This window comes from Arvicola amphibius, chromosome 6 (assembly GCF_903992535.2).
Source record: "Arvicola amphibius chromosome 6, mArvAmp1.2, whole genome shotgun sequence".
Classification (NCBI taxonomy): Eukaryota; Metazoa; Chordata; class Mammalia; order Rodentia; family Cricetidae; genus Arvicola; species Arvicola amphibius.
This window is the reverse complement of record NC_052052.2, coordinates 49,183,979-49,199,820: the sequence shown is the minus strand read 5'-3', so window position 1 is coordinate 49,199,820 and position 15,842 is coordinate 49,183,979. Positions and strand designations below refer to the sequence as shown.

General features: G+C 43.6%; 2 protein-coding genes and 1 non-coding gene across 8 annotated transcripts in view; 1 reads left to right on the top strand and 2 right to left on the bottom strand.

Annotated features, from left to right (window-relative positions):
- Tm2d1 (TM2 domain containing 1) overlaps nucleotides 1–762 on the bottom strand; it is a 33,947-nt gene extending 33,185 nt beyond the window's left edge. For both annotated transcript variants that reach the window (XM_038333457.1, XM_038333458.1), the window contains exon 1: nucleotides 581–762. In XM_038333457.1, the coding sequence (XP_038189385.1) occupies nucleotides 581–747 (167 nt within the window). In that variant the 5' untranslated portion in view covers nucleotides 748–762. The remainder of the gene's footprint in view (nucleotides 1–580) is intronic.
- A 111-nt stretch (nucleotides 763–873) lies between these two features.
- LOC119818095 lies at nucleotides 874–976 on the bottom strand. The gene has a single exon (XR_005286010.1). It is a non-coding gene; the product is annotated as a U6 spliceosomal RNA (small nuclear RNA).
- Nucleotides 977–10,415: 9,439 nt separating this feature from the next.
- The window catches only part of Patj (PATJ crumbs cell polarity complex component), a 302,434-nt gene continuing 297,007 nt past the window's right edge, over nucleotides 10,416–15,842 (top strand). For 2 of the 5 annotated variants that reach the window (XM_038332713.1, XM_038332717.1), the window contains exon 1: nucleotides 10,433–10,572. The gene's annotated coding sequence lies outside the window, so the exon portion shown is untranslated. Of the gene's footprint in view, nucleotides 10,573–13,173; nucleotides 13,247–15,842 lie in introns of all 5 variants that reach the window. The other 3 variants (XM_038332715.1, XM_038332714.1, XM_038332716.1) reach the window with 3 other exon arrangements.

Genomic DNA, 15,842 nt, shown 5'->3' with positions numbered 1-15,842 from the left:
GTGGGGAGGGGGGGCGTTAAGAGGGAGTGGGACGGTTGAAGCGGATCTGAAAGGAGTTAGAGGTCGAAAAGTCGCTGTGACTATACTCAAAATCCAAAATATTAATATAAATTTTACTTTAAAATATCTAAGAGGATCTCTTATTTTAAAACATAAAATGATAATTTGTCTAAGATCACAATTGCCTGGCAGTCCATCTGGAGATGGCTGGAGGTGATACATGTAACGTTAACGACAATCGAGAAACATGCACTGGCTCCCTCGTAATATTTGTCTCCCTTAATACCTGCGAACTTTCAGGGAGGCGTCTATCAGTTTTTTGCAATTCCAGTTCCTGGGACAAAGCAGGGATGTGCGTTTGAATAAGCGAGCGCACCGGTAAAAACACAGCCCATCCGAAAGGGAAGTGCCAACCACTGGTCGGGCCAGGGTAGGTACACAGGGCTCAGCCCTCGGTCTCCACAGCCCTCTTACCCTCCCGGGGTCCATTGTCCCTAGAGCCACAGCCGAGGCCACGGTCCCCATCCAAAAGCGCCGGGTCCTGCTGAGCGCCTGAAAGGGGCGGCTCTCCGGAGGATATTGTCCCACTCTGAGGTCCTCACACTTGGGCGTCTCCTCGCTCCCGACGGCGCCGGAGGCAGCAGCCCCCCAATGTCCCGCGGCGACCGTCACGAGCCACAGAGTGCGAAGGAGGCCCGGAGGCCCCGCTGCTGGGGAAGCCCGACCCGCGGGCCAGGCGGCCACCATGACGGGCACCGCGTCCTCGCGCTTCCGGTTCCGCCTCCGAGATGAGGAAAGGCCTTAAAGGGGCCTGGTTCCAATGGGGCAGCTTGGGTCTTTGGAAGGCTGCTCACTGGAGTACACAGGCACAGTCACACTAGCGAGATTTTTTTTTTTTTAAGTATGTTCTCTTGTACAGGGGCCATGCTAATTTCTGTATCGTTCCAATTTTAGTATATGTGTTGCCAAAGCAAGCAAGGGAATTAAAAAACAAAACAAAACACCAAGCTAGGGAGATAGCTCAGTGGGTAAAGGCACTTGTTTTGATTGAGCCTGACATCTAAATTCAATCACTAGGACCCACAAGGTAAAAGGAGCAAACTGACTCCCACAAATTGTCCTCTTCCCTCCACACATGTGCTGTAGCACACACATAAAATTAAATAAAATGATTATAATAAATGCACAATTAGGGGCCTTCCCAGTAAGAATTCCCCGAATTGCCTTGTGAGGAGCCACAACAGGCACTTAAGTACTAAGAGAAGGGCCCAGTGTTCACCTAGGTGCTTCTCTTGGGCACCACCATTGGACGCCCCAAAGGATGGAGCTTTCCCTATGGTTGGAAGAATTTGGGTTTAGTTCGTCTAGAAGCCGCTGAAAACACGTTCACCTCTGACCAGAGTAACAAGATAAAGGACTAGTTAACAAGATAACTAGGTAACAAGATAAAGTTACCTAGTATCTTACTAGGTAAGATAAAGTACAAGGCTAAGAATCAGAGGGACAGTGGTGCGAAACACCCCCTAACCCCAGCTCTCAGGAGGCAGAGGCAGGTGGATCTTTATGAGTTCGAGGTCAACACACTACACAGTGATTTCCAGAACAGTCAAACCTACACAGGGAAACCCTGTTTCGAAAAACAATAAATAAATAAACAAACAAATCAGAATATCGGTATTGGAGAGATGGCTCTAGAGTTGAGAACATTTGCTGTTCTTACAGAGGACCCGTTTAGTACCCAGCGCCCACATAGTGGCTAAAGACCTCCTGGAATTCCAGTTCCAGGGGATCCAAGGCCTCTTCTGGCGGTGGTGGCGCACACCTTTAATCCCAGCACTTGGGAGGCAGAGGCAGGTGGATCTCTGTGAGTTCGAGGCCAGCCTGGTCTGCAAGAGCTAGTTCCAGGACAGGCTCCAAAGCTACAGAGAAACCCTGTCCTGAAAAACCACCAAAAAGAAAGAAAGAAAGAAAGAAAGAAAGGAAGGAAGGAAGGAAGGAAGGAAGGAAGGAAGGAAGGAAGGAAGGAAGGAAGGAAGGAAGAAAGAAAGGAAGAAAGAAGAAAGGAAAAAAAAGAATCAAAATATCAGTCACACATCTTATAAGGTGATGAAAGCAACTTTTTGTTTAACTTCTACTTGGACTTGGAATGCTCTGGTTGACTTTTAAGATACAACTTAAAGAAAACCAAAAGACTAAAGGAAGCAGTTTTGTGGTTCAGGTTTATTGAAATTGTGTCAAAATTAGATGGTTTCCTGCTGAGTGCAAGAATACTGCTGATCTGTGTATCAATTTTAGTACAGATTTAAAACAATTACTTAGAACTGCTGATGCTTAGCTGATTAATCCCATTATGGAATCTATTTTTATGGTTTTAAGGATTATCTTTATTCTCTTTTATGATATGTAAATGTGAAAGAATTAAAAGGTTCCTATAAGACTGCAAAGAAATTCTAAAACCTTTAACTCTTGAGCTGGGAAGGTGTGGAGTTGCCTAGCAAGCACAAGTCTTGGGACTTAGTCTCCAGCATCTCTTGGACAGAAAATTGACTCTTGAATTGGTGACATATTACAGTATTGAAGATGTAGCACTTCTTCGGAATGCCCTTAAATCTGTTATTTGTCTGTTAATGAGGTAACTTTTCTCTTTGTAGTCTAGTGATCCCATGAATTACCATGATCACATGACTGCTACATTACTGAAAATTTGATAAGAACTGAAATCTCATTATTTTTAACACCAAGTTTCTTTGTCATATAAAGTGACACAAAAAATTCTGTAGACTTCTACTGAAAGCAAAGGGTATGAATAGCAGCCTAGCTATGTATCTTAGCTATCCTAGAACTCACTAGATAGACCAGGCTGACATGGGACTCAGCGAGAGCTGCTTGCCTCTGCCTCATGAATTCTGGGATAAAGCATAGGTATTACCATGTCAGCCACATTTTCCATAAGATTTCATATAAATGTACCTTCATTCATTAAAGATTAATTTTGTACATAGCAAATGTCTAAGAAAACAACCCAATACCTATTTTTGTTGTTATAACAGTATATGAGATACAAGATTGTTACTCAAATCTTTTTTGTATTTGACTATACATGAAACTTTTCCTTTGGTAATGACATCAGGAATCTTCTCTATCCTTAGTACATCATTTAATTCTGAGCATCATTTAATGTTATAAGCACACTCCTGCTTCACAACTGTTATTGCATACTTTGCTGCAGTAACTGAATCACTACCTAAGGCCTGTTCACAGCTAGGGAAATGTGTTTTTGTTAGGTGTTCATCTCAAAAGGACAAGGAACTGAGTTTGAACCCCAAGAGCTAGGAAAACAAACTCCTGGGGGAGTGGTAACATTTTTGTAATTCTTTTAATTCAAGTACTAAGGAGGCAGAGACAGGCTGATGATTCCTGATCTCTGGGGCCTGCTGGACAGTCAGCCTAGCCTAACTGGCTCCAGGTTCATTAAGAGAGCCTAGCCCACAAAAACAGTGGATGGCTCCTGAAGAGTTAACCCATGGTTCATCCCCAGACTCCACATGCAGACTGGTGCAACCATTCTGGCATATGCAGCCACCCGCCACCCCGTCCCCCAACCCCTACACAAAATAAAGCCTACTCTTCTTTTTAAACTGTTTTTTAGATTTATTTTTATATTATACATATGAATGTTTTGCCTGCATGCTTATGTGTGTACCATGTGCACACATTTTGTTTTTCATTGGACCTGGTGTTATGGGTGGCTGGGAGTCACTATTTGAGAGCATGGACTCGAACCTCAGACCTCTGCAAGAGCACAAGTACTCTTAACCACTGAGCCATCTTCTCAGCTCCAAGACCTACTATTACATGGCAAATATATTTAATCTTGAATGACACATGGAAGATCTAAAACTAACTTTACCAGAGTCCTTCTCATAAAACAAAATAAACTGTCTCTTCTACATTTCACTACCAATATCTCCTATGAGATTCAAAACTTGGAATCATAGCTAGACACTCCTTTAACCCCAGCAATTGGAAGGCAGAGGCAGGCAGATCTCTGCGAGTTTGAGGCCAGTCTGGTCTACAAAGCGAGTTCCAGGACAGCTAGGGCTGTTACACAGAGAAACCCTGTCTTGAAAAACAAACAAAAAAACAAAACAAAAACAAAACCAAAAAAGCCCAACTTGGAATCAGGGTGCTGGGAAGATGGCTCAGTCAGTAAAATGCTTGCTGCACAAGCATGAGGATTTGCATTTAGGTTGCTAGCACCCATGTAAAAAGCTTGGCAAGGTGATGCACACTGTAATCTTCGTGCTGTGGAGGAAGAGAGAGGTAGGCCCCTGGGGTTTCTTAGCCAGCGAGTCTAGCTAAATCTGGGAGCTCCATGTTAACTAAAAGAGCTGGTCTCAAAAATGAGGTAGAGAAGTAATAAAGGAATACACCTGACATTCACCTCGGGACTCCACTGAGCACACATGTGTATATTGACCACATGTATACATTTTATACATAAAATTTGGGAATGTTTTAATCTTCAGTTTTCTCCATGTTTTGGAATATCTTCATCTAATCATTAAGGAACTAATATCATTGTTTGTGCTTTTACTAGGGAGGCAAAAAGATAGTAAAAAAAAAATAAAGGATCTTGCTATGTAGCCATGCTGGTCTGGAACGCAATAACGGGGTTATCCTGTCTGTTTCCTGGTGAGGAAGCCATCTCTCCTGACTATTCTTCTTTCTTCTTCCTCTCCTTCTTCCTCTTTCTCCTTTTCTTCCCTCCTCTTCCATCATCATCATCCTCTTCATCTTTGTCTTCTTTCTCCTCCTCCTCTTTTTTTTGAGACAGGGTTTCACTACATAGCCCTGGCTGACTTGGCACTAGCTCTGTAGAACACGCTGGCCTCAGACTCGAATTTAGATGTCCACCTGCGTTTGCTTCCTGAGTGCTGGGATTAAAGGCGTGTGCCAACACCACCTGGCTGTCAAACCTCTATTTGCACACTATTTCATGTTTTGTTTCCTATATCCTTTGCTACAATGATCGCTTTTGTTTTATTATACACCTCTTTTTTCCAAGGTACTCAATCCATTTTGCACCAGTTTCTAGATAAATCTCTCATTTTAAAAGAAAGTCTCGATAATTAAAATTTTTCTATTACAAGTTTTCAGAGATGAATGAAGTGGCATAAGCCTGTTGTGTTGGTTAGTTTTGTGTCAACTTGATATGAACTAGTAATCTGAGAGGCTGGAACCTCAATTAAGAAAATGCTTCCATTAGATCCAGCTGTAGACTGACCTGTAGGGCTTTTTCTTTACTAGTGATTAATGAGGAGAGGGCCCAGCCCATTGTTGGTGATGCCATGCCTGGGCTGGAATGCTGTGGAATAATCCTTTTGTACACTGTGAAGAAGGTTTGCTCTCTTTGGGTTAGTAAAAAGCTAACTGGCCAATAGCTATGTAGAAAGAGGTTAGATGGGAGAGTCAGACTAAGAGAACCCTGGGAAGAAAAGGGGCAGAGTCCCCAGCCAGAGGAAGCAGAAAATAAACATGCTGTGCTGAAAAAGGCAGTGCCATGTCGAGAGCCTAGGTCAGGAATGCAGGTTAACTTAAGTTGTGAGAGTTAGTTAGTAACTATACTAAGATAGCGACCAAGCATTTATAATTCATAATAATTCTCGCATGGTTATTTGGAGAGCCGGCAGTCCTGACGAAAAGGACCTAGGTTCTATAAAAAAGCAGGCTAAAAAAGCCACGAGGAGCAAGCTAGCAAGGCAAGGGACATTACTCCATGACCTCTGCAACAGCTCCTGCCTCCAGGTTCCTCCCCTGCTTGAGTTCCTGCCCTGAATTCCTTCTTCGATGGGCCCTGATATGAAAGTATAAGCAAATAAGCACTATTCTTTCCAAGTTGCTTTTGGTTATGGTGTTTCATCACGGCAACAGTAACCCTAACCCTAACTAAGAGACCTATGAATCCTAAGGACTTAGGTGCCTGAGACATGAGGAGTTATAGATGATTCTGAGCTGCCATTGGGTTGCTGGGAGCTGAACCCAGGTCCGCTGGGAGAGCAGCTAGTACTCCTAATGGTTGAGCCATCTCTCTAGATCTTAGTTATTTCTTCGATGTGCACAAATTTCTGTGATATAGTTTCAATTTGCCTTTTGTTTTTGTTTTGCTCTGTTTTGTTGTATGGGACTACCTTGATTATATTGAGGTGGGGATAATCAGCATACTGTGGGTGGTACCATCCCCTAAACAGAGGGTTCTGAACTGTATAAAAGCCTTTGCTGTTTCTTGACTGAATGGAATGTGATGAGCTGTTTCATGTTCCTGCCACCTTCAACCCACATTGATAAGGTGTAACTGAGAATTATGAACCAAATAAACCCTCTTACATTGTTTTTCAACAAATAAAGAAACGCCAGGGTCTCACTATGTAGCTCTGGCTGGATTGGAACCCCCTACAGTGACCAGGTTAGTCTTGAATTCATAGAGATTTTCCTACATCTGCCTCCTGTCAATTGTTGGGTCAGAGAATTTTATTAGTGTCACAGGATATGATTCACACTGTGAAATTCTTGAGACTGTATTAATAAAATTAACCTTGGATCAGGGGATGGAGCCAATGACCAGTTGACAAGAATTAGCTGTAGAGAGTACGGAGAACTAGGAAGACAGATAGAGAGACATATAAGAGGGAGTAGGGAGGATTTAGAGATTTGAGACCTTTTTGGTTTGGGATGGGAGGAGAGACACTCTTTTGCTTGGTCTCTGGCCAAAAAGGAGGGCCATCTGGTTGCCTCTCAGCATCTCTGATCTAGCAGGTTTTCACCCCTAATACCCAATTCCTGACTCGTTATTGGTAAATAGAACAACTTAGATCATTACAGCAGTAGTGTCTTGACTCCGTGTCAACTTGACAAAGAAACATTGTTAGGCTTAACAGTGTTTCTTGCTCACCTTCAAGATCACATATTAATAACACCACAATATAAAATAGCTTACAAACTTAAAAATTCCCAGTCTTTACAAATTCAAACACTTTAAAATTCAAACTCATTAAAAATCCAAAATCTCTTTTAAAACCTGAAATCTCTTTAAAAATTTAGTCTCACAACTGTGGGTGTCTATAAAACAATAAGTTAAATACCCCTTTCAAGAAGGAAAAATGAAAGCGCAGCCACAATCTAGACAAAGCAAAACCTAACTCCAATCAGTACAAATGACTCAACGACCAATGTCTGGGGTTCATTCACGATCTTCTGGGCTCCTTCAAAGGGCTTGATCACTCCTCTGGCTTTGCCCTCTGCAGCAGACACAGCTTGTTTCTCAGTTTGGGCTGGTTCCATTCCACTGCTGCTGTGTTCTTGGTGACCATCCCATGGTCCTGGCATCTTCAAGTTGCTGGGGTCGTCTGTTGTATCTAGGCTGTATGTTTATAGTCTCTCTTTATGGTGTCAAGCTCAACTTCTCTTCATGACCCCTCAATTCTGGATCTTCAACTGCCACTGAGGCTGTGCTTCACTGATGCTCTCTCCTGGCCTCTCCCAGTGCCTAGCCTCAGCTTCTCTCCAATACTCCTCTATATCTTCAAAACCAGTACCACCTGGGTGACTCTTGCACTCTGAAGTCCAGCTGCCAGTTTCTGAGATACAACCTTGGCAGCCTGTGGAACACAGCTTCTGTGTGCTGACTCTCAAAAATACTTTCCTGAAGACTTCCCTTTAATGACGCTGGCCTTTTTTTCCTTTTTAATTTATTTTTATTTTATGTGCATTGGTGTTTGTCTGTGTAAGTATATGTATTTGTCTGTGTAAGTATATGTATGTATATTTGTGTAAGTGTATGTTTTCTGTCCCATAGCCACTCTCAAATAAACACACTTATAAATGCTCGGCTGATAGCTCAGGCTTGTTACCAGCTAACTCTTACACTTAAATTACCTTATTTATGCTTTGCCACATGGCTTGGTAGTGTTTCTCAGTATGGCAGTCTCATCTTGCTTCTCTGCATTTGTCAGCAACTCTCTGTCTCCACCCTTCTCCATCTATCATCCCATCATCCTTAGTTTGGTAGCCTTGCCTATACTTCCTCATTGGCTACTGGCCAATCAGCATTTTATTAAGCCAATTTCATGTCTGTGTGAGTGTTAGATTTGGAGTTACAGTTTTTAGTTGCCATGCAGGTGCTGGGAATTGAACCTGAGTCCTCTGGAAGAGCAGTCAGTGCTGTTAATCACTGAGCCATCTCTCCAGCACCCTGTTGGTCCCTTCTTAATCACTGCTAATTTCTCAGCTCCAGTCAACCAGCATCTAGTATCCCAGATGCAAAGATTTCACTTTTAATAGTTCTGGTATCTTGTTAATCACTGCTGATTCTTCAGCCTCAGCTAATTAGAACCATGGCCCCTGACAGTCTTCAAACCGTTTCTGAAACTTCACAAGTCAGGCCTCCTCCACTGTCAGCATTGCCCTCGACATTGTTATCTTCCAAGCTCCTGTAGAATAACTCACCAAAGCGTTAAACATTGGGTGGCTTTTTTTCCCCCACCAAGTTCCGAAGTTCTTCCACCTTTCCTGAAATAACATGGTCAGGTCTGTAACAGCAATAATCCATTTCTGGTATGGGGTTCCTTTTGCTATGAGGAAACACCATGACCCAAAGCAAGCTGGGGAGGAAAGGGTTTATTTTGCTTACATTCTACACTTCATTATTGAAGGAAGTCACATCAGGAACTCAAACAGACAGGAACCTGGAGGCAGGAGCTTTTGCAGAAGCCATGGAGGAGTGCCAGTTACTGGCTTGCTCTTCATCGCTTGCTCAGTCTGCTTTCTTAAAGAACCCAGGATCACCAGCCGAGGGATGGCACCATTCACCATGAGCTGGGCCCTCCCCTGATCAATCACTAATTAAGAAAATACCCTATAGCTGACTTACGGAGGCAACATCTCAATTGAGGATTCCACGTGTCAGATAACGCTATAGTGTCCAGAGGACATAAAACTAGCCAGCACAAGGAGGCAACTAATACCAGGGTTGTGTGTTTTTTCATGTATTTGTTTTTGCTATTGTGGATGGGGTGGGTTTCTCGATTTCATTCTCAGCAAGTCCATTATTTGTTATCAAAAAAGCTACTGACTTTTAAAGTTTCATTCATTTTTGAGACAAGATCAGTCTCACTATGTACTGCAGTAGTCCATTCTGGCCTGAGTTCACTCTGTAGCTTAGGCTGACTTTGAGCTCATGGCAATCCTCTTGTTGAACTACAGGAACGCTGGGATGACAAGTGTGTGCTTTTTCTTTTCTTTTTTACATTTGTGTGTGTGAGAGGGCATGGCCCATGGTCTATTGGGATTGGGGGCATATGAAAGTCAGAAAACAACCTGCTGCTGTTGATTTGACCCTTTTACCACATGGGCTCCGAGACTGAACTTGAACGCAGGTTGTCAGGCTTGGGCAGTAAGCACCTTTACCCACTTGCCCACCCACCCTTGATTTTGGTCTGTTGATTTTGTATCCTTCCACTTCACAGGTTTGTTTACCTTTAAAATGATGACGTCCACAAATGAGATTTCGCTTGCTTCTTTTCCATTAGTGTGTCCTTTATTTCTTTTCTTATCTTTTTTTGGATTCAGGGACTTGAACAATACTACATGAAACTTCAGAGTTCTGGGATTCTGTGGATCCGTTGTTCACTCCTTGTCTACACTCCGGTTGAGGTTTCCAATAGGATTTTGAATAGGCCAGCTGAAATGGACACTTTATTCCTTACATTAGGGAAAAACTGGACACCTTCTTATGAGGCCGAACAAATGTCATCTCCTTTAAGATAAGAACGCAGTCATAAACTACCAAACGCTTAACCAGCAAACGTCCTCGTGTCGTAGTTGTTTGTACGTATTCATCTTTCGAGGATACCCTTTTATCTAGCATCCCGTCAATCACAATGCTTAAGAGTTCATTTACTCAGTAAGATACCTGATGGTTGATTCTCTTTAGCATTGAGTGGGCTGTATTCGATAAAGTAGAAGCTTATCGCCAAAATTCTAAATAAAAAAAAAAACCACATAATTACACATACGATGATGGGACACAGAGATCGACATTTATGAAACTTTACGTGGAGTCAGCACATCTAGAAAACCTAAGGGCCACAAGAAGACAGGAACCAAGGGACATAGGGCTAGGGGCTAAGTGGACTTGACCCAGAGGTTGCACTGATACCGCCCTTTGATGTCTTGTTTGGGGTCTCGCTCTCGGGCCAGCGCCGGCGGGCCGCACGTCCGCACCTGCCCACACGGCCCCAAGCCTCCTCTCCACGCTCGGCAGCTCCACTCACCCGCGGAACTTCACGGGCGACTCGAAGCCCACGGGCTCCCGCTCGCCCCGCCCCGCTCCGCCCAACCCAGCCCCGGCCGAGGGCGGGAGAGGGCCAGGTGAGGAGGCCGCCGCTGCACTTCCGCCCAGGTGAGGAGGCCGCTGCACTTCCGCCCAGGTGAGGGCAGCCGCCGTACTTCCGCCAGGTGGGGCGTCGGCGCCCGGGCAGCCCCGGGGCTCCCACAGTGCTGTCGCCTGACCAGGTAACGCTTGTGGCGCCCCGAGCGGGGGGCCTCGAGGGAGAGGTGGCCCGAGGCTGCGGACGGTGCCCGGGGCGGCTCGCAGGCCCCACGGCGACCCCCGCGCGCGGCTCGGCTCATCCGCCCCGCGCCGACTTCCAGGCCGCCGGGCCTGGGATCTCAGCGGTCGCGCGTGCTCGCGGATCTAGTGCCCGCGGCCTCGAAGCGGGGCGGAGCCTCCCCGCAGACGGTGAGAGGGAGCGGAGAGCTGAGCTGGCCTCCGGGGTGTCCTTGCACCCCTCGGGCTTCTCTCGAAGTAACTGGGGGAGGTGACTCAGACTTTGGGAAAGTTACTGGATTCCTGGCTAGTGGAAACCATTTCCAGATCTTTCCAGATCTTTGCCATCTTTCGAATGCCCCTGCCCTCCCCGAAGTCCGAATCTGGAGTGTCTGCTTGCACTTTATCTTCTGTGGGCTCTTATGGTATTGGGATTCCTTGTCGACTGGTTTGTCACCGTGGTTCAGAGGCCACACCTTTCTGGGTCTGATTTCTTTAGCTTGCCTCTCACCCGCATCTGACCTATAGCCTCACCATCGGTGGGTGCTTGACCAGTGTGTCTTAGATGAAGAAGCCTACTGAGACCCAGAACGATCTCCGTCCTTTCAAACTGCTAGACCACGTTCCAGGCGCTGTAGCCTCACTCTGGTTTCGGATTCACCATTTCTAGGGAAAACTAGGGAGAGGCGGGAAAAACTGGAATCTGTTTACTTTGCAGAATTAGAAAATGGAAAGTCATGACCTTTTGCTGTTTCTCGGGCCCTAACGGCCTTAATAAAAAGACTATTGAAAATTAAGGTAATTTGAAAGTTAATACAGATGTGGAGAATTTTTTCACTGCTCGAATTTGTAAACTGATGGCTAAACGATTGCCCATACTAGTTTAGATGCTCTTACTGGTGGCAGAATCAGAATCAGAAGAATGATTTGCTCCAAAGTTGAGTTGTCGGAAGTTGTCACTCGCATGGAATCTAGTCTTACTAATCTCCAGTTCTGGATCAGCATTGTTTCAGCAGGCGAGAGGATTGCATCTCGGACAACACACGTACTAAGTAGGCGCCCCCGCCCTGAGTTCCGTCTGCAACTATTGTGCTCGTATGAAGTTAACATAGATTCATTGTCGGGAAAACGAGAATTTTCAAAAAGGGGACAAAACCAAAATTAGACAGGAGGGAGACTTGCTGTGCAGAAGGTGAGCTGAGGAGGATGAGAGAGGGTTTGTGTGTGGAAATGACTGACGTACCTTGTATACCTGTCTGAAATTGTTAGAGAACTTAAGAAGAAAAAGGGAGCTAGCAGCAACCAGCCACCCATTTCAGTGTTGAGAAAAATGCAGTAAATCAGACGACTCTTCTTTCATTCTGTTTCCCTGTGTATCCCCGACTGTCCTGGAACTCTGTAGACCAGTCTGTGCTCAAAACTCACAAAGATTCTCCTGCCTCTGCCTCCCGAGTGCTGGGATTAAAGGTGTGCGCCACCACCGCCTGGCTCAATTTGTATTTTTAAAGATAGAAATATCGGTGTTTTCCTGTAACAAATTCACTTTTAAAACTTTGGATTTTGAGACAGTAGCCCGGTGTTTCCCATTCCTTACAATAGCGTTTAATAATTATTTTTACATCAAGCAGCCAAGTAGTCTGAGCTTGCCTACTTTGTTAAAGTTTAATGAGAATGCGTTAGCGTGGGGAGGCGACCAAAGGAGTAGGTTTGCAAAAGTCTGCTCATCTTGGTAGGAGAATTAAGTTTCTGGAGAAAACGGGGCTATTCTGCCTTAATATTTGAGATCACATAGTCATTGCTACTTTGAATTTTTTTTAATTTGGGATTTTTGTACAGATTTGACGTCTTTTAGAGCTCCCAGTATAGATTCTGTTGCAATTGGGAGGAAATTTAGTGCTTGCTAGTACCTTGCTTCATTCGTATTTATTGGTACCTAGGTCGGAAACCCAGGGCCTTGCACATACTAGGCACTTGCTCTACCAACCAATAATACCTTTTTAGTGAGGCGAATACACAGGTGCTGATGACCTAGTATGGGTCCCTCTTACGGCTTTTGGCACGTGGTTTGTGCTGGTTCCCCATTTGGAAATGATCTGCTCGCTGAGAATTGGAGAGGTTAAAGGAAGCAGCTTAAAATGTGTCTTGTAGCAACAAGTCATTTTTCTCCCACTTTGGTCTCTGCTCAGATGCAATCAGGAGGAACTCAAGCCTGTCAGCATTCTTACCTGGCTAGTCAGAGAAGCAAATGTCTGCTAAAAACATTGCAAAGATTTTTCTGGGAAGGTCTCGGTCGGGACTTTGTTGTGAGCACAGAAAACCGCTGAGATGGGACTCTTTGGGACTAAGATGCACTGTACATGTGAAATGCACACTAGATTCTGAAGATAATGTAAAAAAATTTAAATATTTTATTTTTACATTATGTGCATATTTAAATGGTGCTTTGTATATACTAGATTAAGTAAAATGCATATTAAAGTTAATTTTGTCTTTATATATACTATCAAATACTTAAGACTTTTTTATTGTTTTATTTTTCATTTTTATTTTTTGTTTTTTTGAGACAGGTGTCTCTGTGTAGCCTTGGCTACTCACTCTGTTGACCAGATTGACTGGCCTCTGCCGCCTCTGGGGTTAAAGGTTTGTGCCACTACTGCCTGGCTTTTTATTTTTTTAAAATACGTGTTTGTGTGGTTCTGTGCAAGTGAATGCAAGTGCCTGTGGAGGAGGCCAGGTTAGTGCCCTGACATGGATGCTGGGGACTGAATTTGGATCCTCTGTAAGCAGTGTACACACTTAACTGTTCAGTCATCTCCCCAGCCCTTGGCAGAAATTTTAAAATTACATTTGTGGCTCACATTCTCTGAGAAGACACTAGATAAGGATTGCATATATATTTACCCATCAGGGGAATGATGTCATAAGGCATTAACACACCAATATAAATTGACTTGTGTTTGAGACAGTGGTCTTAAACTCACCTCCTCTTGCCTATGGAATGTGGGATTATAGACGTGTACCATCATGCCATTTAAGGGCTTTAAACTGACTTGGTGGTGTTGGGTGTTCAGAGTTAAGAGGGACAATCAAAGAAAGAAGGTAATTCAGGCTCTGAAGCATCTGAAAGGAACAGTCCCGATGAACTGAACTCAAATGGTCATGCAGAAGCGTATTTATTGACTGTTATACAAAACTTGTTTTGTGGGTAAAGCAAGTTCCTCATCCCAAAGCCCCTATCTAATCTACGTTTTATAAAGGAAAACATCACGCCCCTGCAACTTCAGTCCTTATTGTGCACTGTTTGTAGTACTCAATAATGCAAGATGTTTCTGGCGTGCCAGAATTGCCTTGTGACCAAAGTTAGGGCAAAGACCTAGAAACAACTCTGTAAATCACAGAAAACAATCACTGTTTTCTACAATGATTTCTTGAAGATCTAAGTACCTCCAGCAAATTACATTACTATTACATTTTAATGTTTACCCTAGATACAGTGTACTAATTTTTCCTCTACACGATAGTGCATACCTTTAATCCCAGCCCACGCGAGGCAGAGGCAGGAGGATCTCTGAGTTTCAGGCTAGTCTAATATATAGCAAGTTCTGGGTCAACCAGGGCTTCTTACTGAGATTCTGTCTCAAAAACCACCCAAATAAATAAATAGATGAGTAGATAGATAGATAGATAGATAGATAGATAGATAGATAGATAAAGTGCTGGGTATTGGTGGTGCACTCCTTTAATCCCAGCACTTAGGAGGCAGAGGCAGCTGGATCTCTGAGTTTGAGGCCAGCCTGGTCTATAAAAGCTAGTTCCAGGACAGGCTCCAAAACTGCAGAGAAACCCTGTCTCGAAAAACCAACTAATCAAAAGCAACAACAAAAAACCAGCAACAACAACAATCAAATCCAAAGCAAAAAGAAAACCAAACCCCAATATATAGGCCTTTCTTTGATCTCTTGTTTTGTATTAGTTGCACTGATGAAAAGTTTTATTGTTCAATTAGTATTGATTACATAGCAAAACCACAGATGACATATTGACTTCTTTGAAATACAAAATATCGTGTAATTTTGATTGAAAAGAGATGTTAACAATAATAGCCATTGTTTGTTGGCTGTTTGTTGAGTATTGCCATGTGCTAGGCCAAATGCTGTATTTTATTTTGTCCTCTCAACAATTAGATATTTAAAAAGATTCTTTGATGGGCCAAGCAGTGGTGGCACATGACTTTTATCCCAGAACTTGGGAGGCAGAGGTAGGTGGATCTCTGAGTTTGAGGTCAACTTGATCTACAGAGTGAGTTCCAGGACAGCCAGGGCTACAAAGAGAAACCCTGTAAAGAAAAACCAAGAAAAAGAATTTCTTTTCTGAATTATTTTTATTCTCAAAAGGGAGATAAATGGATGTACTTGGCCAGTTCAGTTTGAGATTTTTTATTTTTAGTTATTTACCACTAAAGTCTTGAACATTTGATAGTCCCCTCCCCCATGAAGTTAATTAATTCTCCTCAGTGGCATCTATGCTTCCTCCTTGTTTTCATGTTTTCAATAGCATTGCACCCTTGTGTTTTAAGGACTTATGAAATCCAGATAAGACATTCAGAACATCAGTTAGAGCTGGGCAGTGGTGGCACATGTCTTTAATCCCATCACTCAGGAGGCAAAGACAGGAGGATTTCTGTGAGGTCTAGGCCAGCCTGGTCTACAAGAGCTAGTTCCAAAATGAGAGAGAGAGAGAGAGAGAGAGAGAGAGAGAGAGAGAGAGAGAGAGAGAGAGAGAGAGAGAGAGAGAGAGAGAGAGAGAGAGATCAGTTAGATAATGTTATTCAGGCTTACCTGGAACTCTGTGTAATCTAGGTTAGCCTGAACCTATCAGTAATCCTTTCATATCAGCCTACAAATGTTTGAATCATAGGTGCAAACTATGTACCCAACAGCAGAAGAATGTTTGCTGGAAAAACGAGAATGAGCTTTGGTGTGTAGGACATCCAAAACCTAGTAGACTGGCCTTCCTTGTCAATTTGCTCTGTTGTTTTGAATTCCAAAAAATAGTATGACCATGAGGGCACAGCCTGCATATAGAGGAAATAGACCAGCATTGAGGCAGGAGCTAATTGTGACTGGAGTCTGAACATTCAGGTCTTTTTACTGGAGGACTGTGATTGCAGCATCCATTAAGAACACCGTCAGAGTCTCACTTATACAAAATCAACCAAACCACAGAGAAAGTAGTG